The sequence below is a fragment of the Alligator mississippiensis genome, chromosome 11, assembly GCF_030867095.1.
Source record: "Alligator mississippiensis isolate rAllMis1 chromosome 11, rAllMis1, whole genome shotgun sequence".
NCBI lineage: Eukaryota > Metazoa > Chordata > Crocodylia > Alligatoridae > Alligator > Alligator mississippiensis.
Window position 1 is genome coordinate 43659705 of NC_081834.1, and position 19716 is coordinate 43679420.

General features: G+C 43.7%; 1 protein-coding gene across 1 annotated transcript in view; it reads right to left on the reverse strand.

The window, feature by feature from the left end:
• Positions 1-17997, reverse strand: part of REC114 (REC114 meiotic recombination protein) — a 67660-nt gene extending 49663 nt beyond the window's left edge. The window contains exons 1-2 of the mRNA XM_019499329.2: positions 17869-17997; positions 16051-16140 (exon numbers count right to left, since the gene is read on the reverse strand). Coding sequence (XP_019354874.1) covers positions 16051-16140; positions 17869-17997 — 219 coding nt within the window. The remainder of the gene's footprint in view (positions 1-16050; positions 16141-17868) is intronic.
• Between the last annotated feature and the right edge of the window lie 1719 nt (positions 17998-19716).

Consider the following 19716-nt stretch of genomic DNA (forward strand, 5'->3'; position numbering starts at 1 on the left):
AGAAAAGAAAGTTGATATAAATTCATAAGGATGATGTACATGCTACATACAGGAGCACTATACACCTTCACAGTATGTCCAACAACATCAGGAGACTGGTTGGACATTCCAATTAAAACTCAGTCATCCATAGAATATAATGAGAGAGAATAGATTTAATGTCTGCAGTCATCAGGCCCTTCTGCAGTACAAAGCTGTTATAAAACACAGTGCTTTCATATAATCTCGTTCTAAATTGCTAACTTTATCTTTGAAAAACTTGGATTTGCATCATCATATCAAATTATTCCGTTTTCAGACTGTAAGATGCCCTGAGGGTTTGCTGGGGAGGGCGGCATATAACCCAAATAAATACATCTTAATGGGTTTTTTATTATTATTAATGAAACTGCCACTTATACTTATCTGGGATCTGTCTGGCTAAGGTAAAAAGAGCCAATTTTAAAAGAAACGTTGTTATAGGTGGGCTCAAGTCCCTATTAGCCATAGCACAGAAAACGTGTACAAGAGCAATCTTAAAAGTGCACCCACTTTTTCCATGGAAGGCTTATCCATCAAAAGAAACATTTTCTTTGTGCCACTAAGGGAAACTAAACCTGCAATTGCTTACTTCAGCAAGGTGAACATTCGCATTGATTATTCTCTGGACTATCTTCTGACACAGCACTGAGATTTTTCTTATTTGGGCCAGCAGAAACAGGATTCCCCCCAACAATATAAGATGCTATGCTTGTCCGAGTGCCTTAAAACTGCTGATTCTGATAGATTATGGATGTACATCTTTTTGGTAAGAAAATGATGGCCTTTAAAGTTCTATTTGCAAGAGGGGGTGCTAGAGATTAATATCCTTTCATTGTTATGGGTCATGGAAAAGGTTCTATAATAGATACTGAAAATATGAATTGTAGAAAACTGTGTTAGTGTCTGTGAAGATATTAATGGCTGCTTGCAGATGTGGGGGGAAAAAATAAAAACCTCACTTTATTTAAAACTCGGCGCACTCCCGCACCAAGCCTTGCACATGCCCAAAAAAGGCAGCGCCTTAGTTGCCCCCGGCTTTCCCAAAGTCTGTAGATATCAGGTACTTTAGTGGGGCTTTTTGGATGCTTTTATCTAACAGCTGATTGAATCAGCTTTAGCTACAAGCACCAAAAAACGCTGCTGAGGCATCCAATCTGTACAGATACTGCAGAGCTGGGTCCAAGTAACATGCTGCTGCTTCCAGTACAGCACACGGTTGTTGTTGTTTTGGTTTTTCCCCCCCGTCTGTCAGCGCCCAACATGTTTTTAGATATTTCTGTCAACACTACAATGTGTGGACACATACAACTGTAGTAGCCATTAGGGCTGTGCAAAGCTTCAGTCACTGATTCGATTCGGAGGAGATTAGGCCCGGTTGGGCGGCCAAATCTCCAAATCAAATCAAGAGACCCATTAATCTCTCTGAATCAAATAGGAAGCCTCTGATTCGATTCAAAGAGATTTGATGATTCAGCCATAGACACATCCATCCATCAAAAGCTTTATATGTTTTTTCTATATACCTCAAGGTACCACGCGCGGCTCGTGAACACTGAGATGGTGGGACGGATGGACTGTTCCATGGGAGCGCAGTGGGGTCGCCTGTGCACTTGGCGGAGGACTCGAACGTGGATCAGAAGTACTTCCAGTCCACTTCTGGGTCCTCCACAGCATGTGGGGGGGACCCCTCCCTCCGCCCATCAGCTCAATGGCTGGTGCTTCCTGGGTCTGGGGGAGTACCCATGGTCCCCCCACAACTGATCGCCAAGCCGGGGGGGGTGGAGGTGGGAAGGTCTCCTGCATACTATGCGGTGGACCCAAAAGTGGACCGGAAGTACTTCTGGTCTACTTCTGGGTCCGTCGCCAAGCACACGGGGAGGCCCCCCGCGCTCCTGTGGGACAATCCATCTGCCCTATCATCTCAGTGTTCGCGAGCCATGCTTGGTACTTCAAGGTATGTAGAAAAAACATATAAAGCTGTGTCTATGGAAGAATCAGCGATTCAGCTAATCAGAATCAAACCTTCAGATTCAGATTCAGCCAAATCAAATCGGAACAGTGATCCAAATCAGCTAATCAAATCACTGTCCCCCGAATCAGGGCGAATCCAAATCAAATATTGCCCACTTCGTGCAGCCCTAGTAGGCATCCATCTGTTTCACGAAACAATAGAATTGCACTGAGTGAAACATCGGATCATTGAATATAAGCCTCATTTGAAAAAGAAACTGAAGCTGAAGTGACCCCTCCGTAGCACAAAAGCCTGGGCAGTGTATATGGAGACACTGAGCTGCCCACACACCAGTGTCCCCTTTCAGCCTTGCTGGTTTAATCGAACGGAAAGGCAGGTGCCAGTATGTCTGGAACTAGCTTAGCTGCAGGAGGTACCAGATCAAAGGAGGCCATCCATTTGTCCATCTATCAAGGCTCCACTCTTAGATTGGCTGCTGAGCAGGGTTAAAGAGCCCAGTCTACCCTATCATGGAGTAGACTTCAGTTCCACAATTTTCTGCCAGCATATCCTCCTCCAGGGATAAGACTAATACCTCCACTCTTAGATGCTCTTCTGCACAAAGCCATTGGTACCCTAGGTGCTGTTCTGCACAAAGCTACTGGCACCCTAGGTCACAGCCATGCAAGTGCGGATGTTTGTTTCACTGGGGACAAAGCAGCAGTGGCACACCTTGTGCCACTGATACTTGTCCCCAGGGAATGCCCATGCACACAGCAGATTACCCTGGGTGGGGTAGGGGAGGCTGGGGCCAGCAACTTTGCTGATTCTACAAGCCTTACCTGGGGGCCCAGGGTGCGGGGGAAGCTACAGCCATGGCGCTCCTGCAGCTGGGTGCCTGGCTGGCAGCTGGAGCATGGCTCCAGCTGGCCAGGCTCCAGTTGTGGGCGGCATGCACTACTGCCACATGCACTACCCCATTTTTTCCATGAGGGTGTTTTTGACCCCGGGATCTCCCAGGGTCAAAATAACACCCCAACGCTGCAAGGTTGCAGCAGGGGAACGCCTGCATGTGTGATGTGTGGCGCTGTGCTCTCATCTGGAAACAGCCACAGAGGCTATCAAGGTATTTAAATGCTGCTCAGCACTCTGCGGTAAGTCGCAGGTAGTTCCATCTACTGTAAGTTATGGCAGCAGGCAAACCCACCCTGACCTACACCAGTGCCAGCTGTAACCCTCTCAAAAGGGCAACAGCTGGTATGTTCTAATCAGAATGATTTCATACATAACTTTAACACCGCTTCATCCAGGCTTATCCAAGTTGGAGTGAGTTTGCTGCATTTGAATCATTCTTAACTCAAGCACACAACTATTATAACATACCAGCTGTTGCCCTTTTGAAATATTCCCCTTTTGAAGGGCTCCAAATGTACCTGTGTCACACCCTAAGAGAACACCTGCCCTGAAGTAAAGAGTTTCCATCCGCCCTCTTCGTGCCTTTTTCTCCCCTGCACATATGCACACAAGAAGATGCTGTCCCAAAAATAATAAACATCAAATAATCTTCCTAGAATGGATCAGATCAATCCAATCATCACTAAACTAATGAAGCTTTTTTTTTCCTTATATGACCCAGAGCAAGTGAACCTTGTGCCTCAATTATTGCAAATGGAGATTTAGTTGAAAACAGAACCTAGCTGAAAGGCAGATGCTTCAGAGAACATCTTAAGTAAATAACCAGCACAAAAGCCATCTCCATCTGTTAATCTATTGACAAAATGCACTGTGCACAAAATAGTTTCTCAGAAGAGGATGAGTTTTTTTTTAAACCTTTTTCATATGTAGCATTCATACATACAATTTGTTAAGGAAGAACCACTGAGCACTGGACCAAAAAATGCCTCCTTCAAGAAAAGACAGTGCATGGGTATCCCCCAGTCACTGTAATAGCAAATATCTGGAGTTAGTAACAGTAAGTTAGCAAACAACTTCAGTTCTGAAGAAAACTATGCAGCTGATCTGTTACTACAGAAGAGTAAAATGAAGATGCAAGTCCTATCTAAAATGCCGTATTTACCCAAATTCAAGATGATTCTGCAATAATTAGATTGCATACATGGAGAATTTATAAATATTCTGTAATTTACCATGTACAGAATCTAATTATCGGAGGGTCATCTTAAATTTGCCCCCTGCCCTCAGCTGCAGTGGGGAAAGCAGTGTTTGGGGGTGGGGAGAGATCAAGCATCTTGACCTTTAACCCTTGCCCCTCCCACACCCATTGCCCCCTGCTGCCTGCTCTCCAGCCTCTGCCCCATCCCCTTTACATGCATCTTCTAGCCCTAACTTGGCCTGGTAGCAGAAGCAGAAGTGTGGCAGCTCCAGCCCTGGCTCCAGGGCCCATCTGCGGCTGCCACCACTGCTACCAGGCTGGGTTGGGGCCAGATCAAACATGTACTCTGTAATCCAGGCTGGAGCTGAAGGGTAAGCATTAAGGAAGAAGAGACAGTGGAGGGATGAGGGGAAAGGTGGGGAGCCAGAGGCAGTGGGAGGGCAGTCTTGCATTTGAATCCAAGATGAAGGGTTTCTCCCATGGTAAAGCAAGGGAGGTGCACCTTGTCTTGGATTTCAGTAAATATAGTACATAAAGCCAAAAGTTTTGCAGTTCTCAGCTTGCAGTGATTGGCTAATATCTTACTAGACTGTTAGAAAATATGTGCATGTGCACACACACACACATGCATTTATCAGCATGAAGCAGAACCTTCTGACAGTAACAATTAATAACTTCAGGCTTTCTGGACGCAAAATGGACTATAAACAAATGTCCTTGTTCTACTTTAGGAAAAGTAGAATGTATAAAGAAATACTTTCTGTAGGTACTAACTCACTGAGTTCACTGCATTTGGCTCCTCATTACATTTTGGAATAACACTTATGAAATTACATCCATTGCATGCTTTTTAACAAAATGTAAGAATATTTTGCACTGGAGTTTTACACATTTCCTTTGTTAACAAATATCAAGGATTTTTTCCTACTTCCTTAGTGTAGTTAAGGTTGAAATTCCTCCATTTTTGGCTGCTGCTTTTTCTGTTACTGTTGAAGCCAGAAAAACTTAAAATGCACCTCTACAGTGTCCTGCTAGACTCAATAGGTTAGTCCATATTTGATTATTGGAGGAAGGGGAATTACTCCATTTAAACTGAAAATTTTAATTTAAGAACAAAAACAATACAACTATTTAGGAGCAGGAAGACATCACCTGGCAGTAGGATCTCTTGTAACTGCCTGCTGCAGGGTTTCTGCACATTTCTCCAAAATAACTAAAGTGACTACAGTAGGAGAAGAGAAAATAAACTGTTTGGATACAGTGTGTTAATTCCTATGTTTTCTGTCCTGTGGTCCTTTTAAGGAACACCTAAAACAAAACAAATAAGTTTTTTTTTTTTCTTTTGTCCCCCAAGAATCTAAAAATAGAGGCCTTGAATTCAGGGGGGAAAATTAAACCAAGTAGAAAAACTGCAGAATATTAATGTTTTCAATTATACAGAAAGATTTATACAACAACTTAAAGTGTAAATCTAAACAGAATTTGTAACATTCAGTAGCTGGTGGGAGCATAAGAACACATCTTGATTGTAAACCAGACATATATCCAGACCAAACATGTGCAATACACAGTTGTTTTTAAGAGATCATTTGCTTATTACATTATTCTTTAATATCTGTAAATTAAGTGTGCATGTGTGTATGGCACATTAGAGAGGATATAATTATTGTTACTTACCCTATAATAAACTGTTTTCCAAGATGCTGCAGTTGCACCAGGCATGCAAAACCAGGAGCTGGTGTTTGTGCTTTGTTTTGTATTTTGAATAGCAATTTCCATTAAAGCTGTGCATGCACCCTGTATCTCCTCAAGCAAAGGCAGGAAAGGAAAAGTGTCTTCAACCCTTCCTCATTTCCTTTCACTTCAAAGACCGTGACAGCTCAGGGATGTGAAAACTGAAGATGGAAGCTGTATTATAAAATCTATGCACACTGACATCATCTCAAAGACAATAGTATTATTGCTGGATCATCACTGCTACAGGGATATGAGAAACAAGACTTATTAGGTGAGGCAGCATCTTTTACTGGACCACCTTACCTTCTGTCTCCAACAAAGAAGCTTTTGGACTTCAAGCACTTTCATCAAAGGGTGAAATTCATAAACATAATGTGCTTAAACTAAAGCAGTTGTTTTATCTTGTACAAAGCTTGGGTTATACAGATTCTTCCCCAGATCTCAATGTTTGAAACCCAAAATTTGTGCTACACTTTGCCCAATTATAAAAGTTGCTCCAATTAAAACTTCTACTTTACTGCACAAATATTGCATATCTTGAACTCAAATAACTTCTGTAAGTCAAAGGTCAGCAACATATGCCTATGCCTCCAATCCAGCACACCACAGAGCAAATACATAACTAAATACAACACGTGGCACAGCAGCAGTACAAAAGCATCAAAAAGCAGAGCCTCAGTCCAGAAGAGCAAGATGAGAGGCTAGAGAGGAGCACAGGATGATCATTGCCACATGATGGTCATTCTCTACTGTGAAGAAACCCAAGGCAACCCAACATGCTGGACCTGCCAGCTGTGGGTATGTGTATTCAGTGAGGATCTCAGAACTTCTTCAACAACTTGATACCTCTGCCTAAACTTGTTTCAAGTACCAGTGATATGGCAGGTAGCTGAGTATTTAATGACCAGTAGGCCAATGATTTACATTTTTTCATGTAATACAAAAAACAAAGCACTCTTATTTGTAAGGAGGCATTTCCATTGTAAAGAATGCCCTATCAAGTGTCATTATGACACATCCCAAAGTGGTATGACTGCATGAAAGAACATCTACAGACTAATAAAACAGAACCACTAAAAAAAGTCAACCAACAACATTCCCTTAAGTTTCCTGGGGAAAGGGAAACACAGAGTAACTGTCTGAGCTAGTTACCATGTGATTAAATTGACTGATAGCTGGTCGTAGAAAGCCATTTACAGATTGGGAATCTGGTGGTAAAGCCAATTGTAGCATGCCCAGAAAATTAAAGCAAAGTTCAGTAATGCAAATTTCTGCCAGTACAATTACCACACAGATTGAAGAAGTGGGGGGAGACTTATTTTTGCCAACTGAAGAAAGGGGTCAAGATCCTAGAGAGATTTTCCTGTTAGCAACTGAAAGCAAAAATTATTTCAGACACAGTGCAACTTCCTATTTTTGTCTGATAAATTGATGCAATTAAATTGAGGTCACCAAATAATTGTTCTGAAGCTCATCTATGAAAAGGACAGTCAAAGACATTGTTCTCAAAAGTATGCTAAACAGGAGACTTACTACAACTGAATTGTGGGAGAGGGGTAGAACTGATGAGAGAATAAAAAAGAATGATGTACAAAACATGCTGAGGGAAAAATTAAAACCAATGCTTATAGCTCACATTAACAAGGAAATGCCAAACTTCCCATAAAGTTTCACTGTATGATCCAACAGCAGTCTCTGGGCAGTGAGACTAAGTTGTGAATATCATCATTTTCTGTATGAATTATATCCGGAGTTATAACTTGAATCATTGCTTATTTTAGCCATTCCTTTTTAAGGTTAGAGAACATGGCAATATTTTGAATGAGGTAGCTCAGCAGGGGTAGGATTTACAAACACTTTACTGAGTTGTCCATTAAGCAGTAGGGTTTTTTCTCACAGAAAATTCAAAGCTTTTAGAACTGTCCAATTTGGTCTGGATTTGGAATCTAGCATCTTGGTGGACATCTCAGGACAGATAAATAATTTTAACCTCTACCTGCAAAGCAAAGAAAATCTAGTTTGTGAAATGTTTGCTGATGTGCAAGCTTTTGAGTCAAAACTACTGATTTTTGTAAAACAGCTTAAAGAGAGCAATCTGTCACACTTCCCAAGTTGTGAATGTGTCTCAAGATGAGAAAATTGAAATGCATTTTCTAGTTAATAGGTGTGTTGAAGCCTCGGAGCTATTGTAAATGGAATTTGAAGAGCAATTTTAAGACTTTCATAACCATGCTAAGAAGATACAATTCTTCCAAAATCTGTTTGGAGTGGACACTGACAAAACTACATGCAGAATTACAAAAATACATGAAGGACACCTACAAAGCAAATAACCTCATCAAGTTTTACTCAAGTCTTCTACAAAACATAACAAAATGTAAAGAGGTTTACTACAGCCCCAGTAATCATCATCAATAGTACCAAGTTTTGTATTTAAAAAAACATGAAGTTCTTGTAATCTGTTACAATTATGACTAACAAATGAACATCTGCATCTGACTCTCTTCCTCACATCCTCCACACTACCTCCTGTCTTCCACCCTCCTTCCCCCCCAAGGATTTCTGCACAGGACATTCAATCTAATACTTAATTTTATTGATCAGCAGGAGACAAGGACTATGTTCTCACTAAATTAAATGGAACAGGCCTAAAATGTTTAACTTGCGCACGTCCATAATTTTTTTTTAGTTACAAACAGTAAAAATTTGCTTTTTCAAATATTTGTCAGTTTCTGTTTTATTATTTAAAGTTGCATCCATCATGAAAATGTTTGAGCCTGTAAGTACGTGTCAGGGCAACTCCACGTAGAAGATGCAAACAGCACATTTTGTGGAGCATACCTTGATATTCCAAAGGAGATACCAGGTAGAAATGTACTGTAGAGACTGAAGACTATCAGCTGAATCACTCAAGTGCTGTTATCCCCCAATTGCAATACCAAAGGTATAATGTTTCACAAAACTCCATGTTGCAACCTCCTCGGAGATCAGAATACCTCTAAAACAGGTAACAGATGCACTCTTTACTCTAGTGGAACATGCCTTGATATTAAACAGAAAAGACTTGCTAGAAATTCAGCAGGAAGTGGAATATACTGTGTAATTCACTCGCTTGCAGAGTCTCTGCAGTAAATTACTTGGCCTTTCAGATTGGTCAGAAATCTGGGATTGGTTAGATTGGTCAAAAATCCCACGGGAAGAGCACTCCGCCAAGTCTGAATGGTTGCAACACTTCCTCACATGCGTGGACGAGCTCTATCTAACTCAAGAAGTCTATGCACCGACAAGAGGTAAAGCATGGCTGGACCTGGTACTGGCCAAAGGGGATGATCTAGTCAGCGACCTAAGAATCGAAGAAAAGCTGGGAGACAGTGATCATGAGCTGATTGCTTTCACTATCCACCGCAAAGCTGGCAAATCAATCAGCAATGCAGAAGTCCTCAACTTTAGGAAAGCTGACTTTGATAAGTTCAGAAGGCTTGTTGTCGAGGCCCTAAGGGACCACGACTCAACAGGGAGGGAAGTTCATGATGAGTGGTTGCTCCTTAAGGGAGAAATCCTGAAAGCACAAGGGATGTCCATCCCATCTTGGAGCAAAAGGGCACAGCAAGCCCCTTGGCTCAGCAAGGAACTTGTGGACCTCCTGAATCTAAAAAGAGAGGCTTAGAAAGGATGGAAGACTGGAATCACCACAAGGAGGAGTATTCTTCACTGGTCCGGACCTGTAGGGAGCGAACCAGGAAAGCCAAAGCTGCAACCAAACTCCAACTGGCTACACGTATTAAGGACAATAAAAAGTCCTTTTTCAGGTATGTGGGGAGTCAGAAGAAAAGCAAGGGTAACACTGGACCCCTGCTAAAGCAAACGGGACAACTGACAGCAGACACCCAGGAAAAAGCCAACCTGCTTAATGGGTATTATGCGTCGATTTTTCACCAGCCCAAAGGGACCGCCCTGCCTAACACAATGTAGGACGGCCAGGGTGAGGGTGAATTTATACCCAATGTCAGTGTAGAACTTGTAAAGGAACACCTTCAGAGGCTAGACACCTTCAAGTCAGCTGGTCCTGACAGTTTGCACTCCAGGGTACTTAAGGACCTGGCAGGCATCATAGCCCAGCCACTGGCAAGGATCTTTGTAAACTCATGGAGCTCTGGTGAAGTACCCAAAGACTGGAAGAAGGCCAATATATGGTACCCGTCTTCAAGAAAGGGAGGAAAGTAGATCTGGGGAACTACAGGCCAATCAGCTTGACCTCAATCCCTGGGAAGACTTTGGAAAAAATTATCAAAGAGACCATTCTTGACAAACTGGTTGATAGCAACATCCCGAGGAATAGCCAGCATGGGTTTGTTGCGGGTGGGTCTGGCCTGACCAATCTCATCTCCTTCTATGACCAAGTGACATATCACCTGAACAAGGGAGAAGAGATTGATGTCATATATCTAGACTTTAAAAAAGCCTTTGATCTGGTGTCCCATGATCTCATGGAAAAATTGGCCAACTGCGGCCTCAGCTATATCACAGTCTGATGGCTGGGGAATTGGCTCCAAGGTCAGACCCAGAGAGTGGTAATCGACAGAAGTGAATCATCACGGTGCTCTGTGACCAATGGTGTCCCCCCAGGCTCTATCCTTGGACCTATACTATTTAACATCTTTATTAAGGATGTAGACATTGATGTCAGAAGGGGACTGGCCAAGTTCGCCAATGACACCACACTTTGGGGTAAAGCGTCCACACCTGAGGATAGGCTGGTGATCCAGGTCGACCTTGACAGGCTTAGAAAATAAGTGGATAAAAACCTGATGACATTCAATACGGAAAAATGCAAGGTACTCCACCTCAGGAGAAAAAACCCACACCATGCTTACAGGCTCGCTAGCACCACGGCCGAAAGGGACTTAGGGGTCATGCTTGACCACAAGATGAACATAAGCCACCAATGTGATGTCACAGGTGTTAAAGCAAACAAAACTCTGGCTTGCATACATAGATGCTTCTCAAGCAACTCCCAGGATGTCATCCTCCCACTGTACTCGGCCTTGGTGAGGCTGCAGCTGGAGTACTGCATCCAATTCTGGGCTCCACAATTTAAAAAGGATATGGAAAAGCTTGAGAGACTCCAGAGGAGAGCCACGCACATGATCAGAGGGCAAGAGAACAGGCCTTATGATGAGAGGCTAAGAGCCATGGGACTCTTCAGCCTGGAAAAGCGCAGGCTCAGGGAGGGCCTGGTGGCTGCTTATAAGTATATAAGGGGTGTACACCAGGATCTGGGGGAATGCCTGCTCACCAGAGCGCCCCAAGGGATGACAAGGTCAAATGGTCACAAACTCCTCCAAGACCATTTTAGGCTGGACATAAGGAAAAACTTCTTTACTGTCCGAGCACCCAAAGCCTAGAATAGGCTCCCTCCAGAGGTGGTGCAAGCACCTACTCTGGACTTTTTTAAGAAACATTTGGACGCCTATTTTGCTGGGATCCTTTGACCCTAGCTGACTTCCTGCCCCTGGGGCAGGGGGCTGGACTCGATGATCTTCTGAGGTCCCTTCCAGCCTTAATGTCTATGAAATCTATGAAATGGTCACTAAGTAGTAAGAAGCCTACCAAAATGGCATAGAGTTTTTTATCTTCAAGCACTGAGTGTGGCTTTGATAAGGTAATAGATTGTTTCAAGTGAAAAACTGAAATCACCTTAAGGATGCAGTTGGGATATGGTCTCAATACTGCAGTAGTAGTACGGTAGGATATGTAAGGCAGCCCTGCCGAGAGAGCTTACAATTCAATGACTGACCGTTACAAAGTCATATTGATGGTAAGGCTGTGTAGGAAGCATTCATCCTCTGATTCAAATGGGAAGCTCAATGTCATTGTCAAAGTCATGAAGATCCCACAAGGGAGCAGAGCCTCTAACCAGGGCGTGACTATGGAACAAGCTTTTTAAAATTTGATATGACTTGAAAATAACTGAATGCTAAAACATAAAATGCAATTATTACTACAAGGGAGATCTTGAGAGAGCTGAAGTGTGAAGAGACCAAGAGTACTTACCGGGAGTGAGCCCCTAGCGAGGGGAATTTGCCCAGCTGTAGCGGCATGACCACGCTGCAACGGGATCTCCTGACCTACCCCAGCACCACTTTATCACCTCGCCAGGTGAGACGGATTGGCCTAATTAAGCTGCCAGGGGCTATTTCCGGTTCCGGGAGATGGGACGATAGAAAGAGAATGAGAGGACGGCGCAGGCAGATAGGGTGGATACCCGTCTGCTGCCCATAACTGAAGTCCCCGGGAATGGGGCAAGAGACCTGCTGGGTCTTGCGAGCTCGGAGGAGCTCACACCTTAAAAAAAAAAAAAAAAGAAAAAGGAGAGAGACGTTTCTGCATTAATTGGCCGCCGCAGGTGGTCAATTAAGCTGGCGCGACATCAATTACTGCAAGTGAAAGAAGAAAAAAACACGCTTGCTCGCGGCTCCGGCGATCAAGAGTTTGTCGGTTGAAGGCAGGGAGGAGAGAGGCTGCCTCTGAGTTCCCTGCAGCAGGAGAGGAATCACTGTACAAACAGCAAGTTTTTCTTTAATTTTATTTTCCTTTGCAAAGAAGTTTGTTGCGTACCTTGTCTGGCCCTGGGGCAAGTGCCAGTCAATGGTGGGTTGGGGGGTCATCACCCCTCCCCGCATTAATTAAGTCATCAAAGTCGTGGCAGGTAAGATAAGAGTGAGGAAGACCGACCCAATTGTGCTGACTGGCACCAGACTTGGAGAAGAAGGCCAGTGAATGTCAATGGGACGCAAAGGCCCAAGTCCGTACCCGGTGATCTCCCAACAGAAGTACAAGGCCACCTGCATCAGGATCAGCATGTAATCAAAGATTTTTGATCCTGTTGCTACACTGGTGCCAAACCAGTTCTGAATTACTCAAATGAAGAATCCTCTCCTCTTTGAGGAACAATCACTTTGTGGTACAAGATTTATGGCTTTGAATAAGATTTTTTTTTTTAAATCTGACAGTCTTAGTGTTGCCCAGACAGATAATCTCCATGCCAGTAGATGCAATGATTATGCAGTTCAGTACACAACGTGACCTTAATTCTGAGACACTATGCCTTGGCAAGCTAATGAAAGCTTGTATGGACAGCTGCCAAAAGTCCACTAGCCAAAGCTATATTAGCTTTTAAAGGATGACTACAGTATTGACCCACTTGATCTTGGGCCCTATCTTGGGGGGGAAAAAGAGAATTGATGCCAAGGGATATAGGAGTCCTTTGAGACCACCACAGAATCAGGCCCAGCAAAAAAACTTGGGAGTCATGCCTCTCTTGGTACAGAAGTTATGGCATTTAGTATTGTTTTCTGCATCATGTCTCTTACCAGGGGCAACCACTAATAGTGTCTATAACAGGACTTCTAGTTGACTTCAATTTGTGAAGTAACAAGACTGCCAAGTTACTGCTGACTACACAGCTAATGGGATTATTCCACAGTAATAACACCACTTCTTAAATCTAATGACTTCCCAGCAGAGAGGGGATGACAGACTGCTTGTTTGTACAGTGTGTCACATACCTGGTCTGTCAGGTTTTCCACTACTGTGCACCACAGAACAAACAGAAATGCTCTAGAACAGAGGTAAGCAACCTATAGCCCATGGGCCAGATTCAGCTTGTGGATGTGAGGTTTCAGCAGCATTCACCATGGAGACGGGCACTCTTCGTGTGCTGCTGCAAGGAAGGGTGTTGGCATTGGTTGGAGCCTTGTGCCAGCCCATCTGCCTATGACCCAAATTGGGTCACTCTAGCCCACAACCTAAAAAGATTGCTGACTGCTGCTTCAGAAAGCAGCGTGACTGTGATAGCCATCAGCTTCAACACATTCCTTATATGGTCTCAAGGGTTTTTGGTTATGGCTGTGTTGATCTAAGGACATAGGCAGGCAAGGTTCTTTGAGTAGATGTTGATATCTTTTATTAGAACTTTTTTCCAGCTACTCAGTTTGTCTAATAAAAGATATCACATATACTCAAAGAACTGTACCTGCTTAAATGGTCTTAAGGTACTTGAGATGTTTCTTGCGCTGACAGCCGGTCCAAGTAAATTTTCCAACCTGATCCTGAATATCCGAGTTACAGGTGGGAATAGGACAAAGAACAGAATTCCTTCCCATACGTTCCCTGGCTCCAGCCACCAAATTAGTTCTTGAAAGGCTTGGTGCAGTACTGTGACCCTTTGTTCATGTGATGTTTGAGCAGGAAATTGTCACAACCCAAAGTTGTGATTTTGTGTTTTGTGTGTGCTTCGGCACTGCTAAATTATTTTCCCGCTAAATTGCAGCTTCTTTGCACAGTGAAGTTTTCTGCTGCAGAAGAGAACCCCGGTGCAACGGAGAATTTCCTACCAATCTGTAGCTTTCTTTGCATGGTGCATTTCTTTTTGCATCTAAGAAATGCTCGGTGCAAAGAGTTCCCGCCATTTGTATTCAAATTCGAGCCACATTATTGGTTCACATTAAATTATGCATATGTGGCGGCTAGCGATTGGCTTGCTAGCCGTATAAAGAGCTTGGGTGGTTTCCGCCCAAGTTGGAGAGAAATTGGAGAACTCCGAGGAGAACCCCCGCAAGGGAGGACTCCACGAACACCAGGAGGAGGAGACTTCACGCTGTGTGAAGATCTCTAAGCGCTGCGGATCCTTACGGACCCAACGTATTTCTTAAAAGGTAACAGGGGCCTGACCAGCCTCTGGCCTCTCCCCGTCGCTGATAGATTCCTAGACGTATCCCTTCCTGCGAGAAAAAAACGGACCCATGGAGCTTCAACAACTCCGTGGGAGACAGCGAACTTGTCGTAATCCTCAAACGAGGATTTAAGCGGAGCTGTGCCTGGAAAACTGTCCAGCCTACACCACGACCATTTTTGGTGTAAGTAAACAATCTTTGAATCAACCACTACGCGTCCGTGACTAATTCTAGCTCGCCCCCGGTCTTCTCCGACCCCGCGTGCCCGGGCTGCTGGCCACAGCCCACGTGCGCAAAGACGGGCCACGGACCGCTCCCGGCCCGCACAGAAACATACAGATTATAGTCAAAGCAAAGTTTGGCACACATCATCCTATGTGAACTCAAACATGTGATGCAAGGATCCCATACATGTACAGGGTGTTGTTGTGGGGTTTCATTTTAGGTGGTTTATTGATGATGGGAGTCACAAACCAACTCATGTTTATACAAAGTCATTTGCTGCAATATCCAAAGGTCCTAGGTCATTTCTCTAGAATGAGAAAATAACAGGAGAAGCTGCTTTTTCTTGAACTCTGTTAGTACCTTTGCTATGGCTCCTAGACAAAGAAATAAGGCTATTTATGACTTCAGCGGCTCTTGTAAGAAAAATACTTAAAAAGGAACTGAAAATGAGGGTTGAGGCAGCTATTGGTAATGACATCTGATATATGAAAACCAGACTAAGGGAGATCACACCTGGTGCAGCAAAGCAAGGTAGCTTCCAAAGACAGTAGTCCCAAAACTGAATCCTACGTTTTTCACTATCTCATCAGATCTGTTAGTTATAAAACAATCAATTTGTCCTAGCTGGGACTCCTTTTGCTAGGATCTTGTGCATGATGTTAAGGAGGTTTTGGTGTCATCAATTGGTCATGCTTATATTCCAGGCTACAAAACGATGACCTAAGACAATTTTAAGATAGCTAGACTGTGTCTGTGTAAGAACTTAAGTTTGGTTTAGATCCATATTAGCCAGTTCTGGAAGAACATTTCCCCCTGCCCACATCATATAAGCATCATTTTATTGTGATTAAAGACAACTAGGTGTAATTCCAGCATATTAAGCATCTATTCATTTCCACTTAATTACATATTTACCTGATCTACCCAGGCAGGGAAATTGAACACTTGCAAATATCCAGTGTATTGTTTTAAAATAGCATTATTTGTAACACCACCCACACAGATTCTGTCATTCTCTTACAACTTATTTTCTCAATCGAAGCAAACACAAGCAGCAAAAGAAAATACATTCTAAATATTATTCAGATAAGTTGCACAGAAAACATCTCCCACTATGAAAGTTTTCATGGGCTAAGCTGGATAAAATCAGTACAACTCTCCTTCCAATAAAAGACAACATTCAACTGAGGAAGGGAAACAGAATCAGGAATGATGCTAACTTGAGTTTAAGACAATATGTTTAAATTACACAAGACTAAAGAAGTTACCAGAACTGTCCGTCCTTGGGAAATGAAGAAATGGCCAGATACAATAATGGTGAGAATAAGATGCCCTGATTCTTCATTTGACTCCAAAACCTTCAAAACAAGAAAACCACACAAGTGAAACTCAGCATGTATCACTAGCAATATAAAGGGTACAGATAAAGAAAGTTTTGAAATGCAGGGACCAGAAATCAGACCCCTAAATTAAGCTTTTTTTCCAATCATGTTGAAAACTTTCACTCTGCTGGGCACATCTACACAAGATGCTAGAAGCATTATAGTAGACTAATTCTACTGTGCATTAGCACGTCATAGTGAGAGCTGTGCTAATGCACTAATGCACAGAATTAATCTACTGAGCATTAGGGTCAACTAAAAGATGTGCGCCACCGGTAGTGCCAATTACAGTGTATTAAGTTAGTACCTGTTACAGGTACTAAACTAAATGTGCTGTAATTATGGCAGATTAATACATATGTAGACGTGCCTACTGAAACTAAGGCCTCTTACCCAAGCAAGCTCCCAAGTATACATCTCAATACCTAAATTCAACTAACCAAGTTTGAAAGTTTTCAAATTGGATCAGTAGTCCTGATACCAGACCGCTTTTGAAAAAAAGATCATCAACTAGCTAACAGTATACAGTTTAAACACCTGTGTCAGTTCATCCCAATTTCATTAATATGTAACCTGGTAAAAAAGATGCGCCTAGCACTGCATTCAAAAGCTTGCCTAAGTCTATCCCAACCAATAGTCGGTCCAATAAAAGATATCGCCCACAAAAATCCTTGCCTGGTCCGTATCATGTCAGCACAACCAAAGATGCATCTGTGTATTAAGTGCAAGAGTGATGTTATCATTGTGATGTTCCCAAAATAATGTGAGGCAAGGACTTCTTCAAATGGTATCCTTTACTGGACCAACCTTAACCCAACTACGTAATTGAGCCAATCAAAGATATCACCCAAATAAATCCTTGCCTCAACCCAGGAATCTTTTACAAAGTGGATCCTTATATTTTATATGGATGATAAAGTATATTATATATTAGTTTATATTATATATTAGAATATATATACAATCAATATATATTATATATGCATTATTATAAATTAGAATATGTATATTCATTTAAAGGCTCCCTTATTAAAGTAGCAGCCAACATCATGCTTCAAAGGCGTGTGAGGTTAATAATCAGACAAGGTTCTTTCAGTGAATCTGATCTCTTTTATTTAGACCACTTAAATAGTGGAAACATTTTTCTTAGCAAGCTTTCGGGTTTAAAAACCCTTCGTCAGGTTAATAATCAGGCACTCAACTGCGGGATGGCAAAACTCTGACCATAAAGCAGACAAACCCGTGCTCTTGCTGGCTGCGTGCGCGCGCGCGTGCGTGCATATGTCAGAACATTGTAGCCCTCCCTGATGGTGCAAGAAATGCGGAAGAGGCGAGTGATTATCTTTTCCTGGGCCCAGCGCACGGTTGTGACACATTTAGGCAAGCTTTTGAGTGCAATGAGAGGTGCATCTTTATTGCCAGGTTACTGTGACGAATGGTCGGACGCAGGTGTGTTTGTGTGCATAACCCCCCCCCCCCCTTCTGTGTGCCTGTGCATATGGGGGGGGAGTATGCGTGTGTATGTATATATGGGGGGGTGTGCATGTATGTATGTGTGTGTGCACGTATGTGTGAATATGGGGGTGTGTGCATTTGTTACACACCCGCACGTGCGTACGTTATACAGACCCGCCCCCCGCCCCGGCGCCGCCCGCCCCTGGGCTAGGCTGCGCTGCGCTGCTCTGGACGAGGGGCGGCGCTCACCGTCCAGGCGCCCGAGGCCGCGGTGGTGGCGGCGGCAGCCTGGCCGTGGGGCGGGCCCGAGCGCACGAAGCGGCCGTAGCGGCGGAGCGGCCACGCGCCCGCGCTGCTGAGGGAGGTCGCGGCCGCCATCTCCGCCTCAGGGCCTGCGGGGAGCGTGGCGGCCAATCAGCGCGCACGAGGGAAACGGGGAGGCCAATGGGAAGAGCCGAGGCGCATCCCGGCGGCCAATCGAGAGGAGGGAGGGAGAAAGGAGGCAATGGGGCGCCGACTTCCCGGCCGCGCTGTGGCGCTCGTGGCGCGCAGGCGCAGTGGTGGGGTGCGGCGGGGCTCTGCGCCCCCTGGCGGTGGGGGTGGGGCCGCGCTTGGAGCTGTGCTGGAAGCGTGCGGAGCAGGATGCTGGGGCACGCAGGAGTGCTACTAAATGCAGACAATCTGAACGCGTTGACCGCGGGGTGCTTGGAGAGCCGTTCACGGGTGTGGCGCAGTGCCCTGCAATGGTAGTGCTGCGAGGCGCCGGCGCCGTGGTAGGATCCACACAGGGAGTTCAAAGAGGAAGCCATAGCATGAAAACCCGTCTACCTGCTGCGGTCTTTCTGAGTTGTTTGCAATGCAAGAATTGCTCTTACTTATCTCTGGTTAAGAAACAAGGGAAAACTAGAAGCCGGCATTTTCCGAGGGCAGCGTCTAGTACATTCAAGCCTGGAAAGATTGAGAAGCGTTGTTCAAAACCCTGCCCATCTTCCTCAGCGCCACGCCGCCCTTTTGTTCAGACGAACTCTTCGCTCTACTTCCCGCTGCAGCCCTCAGCAGACAGTCACCAGAAAGCCTTTCCCCCCTTTTCATTCACTGTCAGATTCTCACTTCTGCTTCAGAGCACTTTGGTGTAGGAGGAGGCAGTCAGGATTAATTTAGATTTTGCAGATAAGAGTTTGCAATATATGATATTGCTGAATGTGTGTCTAGGACTAACAGGAATCAAATTAGATTTGTTCATAAGAGCCAGACATTTGGCAGGGTGAGTTATAAAACTATTCAACTTAATCTGTCACGTAATAAGTCCATGCTACTCCTCTGTTTCACAAAGAAAGCCTTTGCTAGGGTATCCAGGAACCCTGATTTCTTTGAATATAGGCTCACAAGTCATGAACTAGGTCTTTAGGCCCAAGCAGAGGCAAAAAATACATTGGGAAACATCCTAGATCCAATACAAGCCATCAATGTTTCTGTCTTAAAACATTTCGAACTGAGACACTGTTCCCCATCAATGTATTCCACTCTCAACATAAATCAAATGTTTAGCCTGTAAGTTTATGTCTTGAGGCTTCCTCGCCACCTTTCTCTACTTGATTCTTTCTAACTGGAGGCTGCAGAAAAGGAGCAACAAAAAAATGTGATTATGACTCATACAGGGCTTTTGTGACTTTGGAAATCTAATGAGCCACAAGTAAATTCATTATTATTCAACGCTCTTCATCCTAATTTATTATAAATTCAACTGTACAAGACACAATCCTGATTAAGCAACTTCCATTTAAGGAACCACTTCAATACATTCCTGAATGTTTCACCTTTTTGAGAATACAGTCTCCATTAAGCAGAAACAAAGATTTCTTAAGGTGATATCTTTTATTAGAACAACTATATAGTCCAATACAGCTGATCCAATAAAAGATAACACCCTAAAAAATTCTTGTCTCTCACATACTTCCTGGACCATCACAACAATATCATTTTAGCATGCCATTGAGCAGCTAATTTTGGCCCCAAATGTTTGGGAATTGTTTGGAAAAGTGCACAAGATTCATTGCTGTCACTTCAAGGAAAGGTTTCAAGGATGCTGCTTTTCTC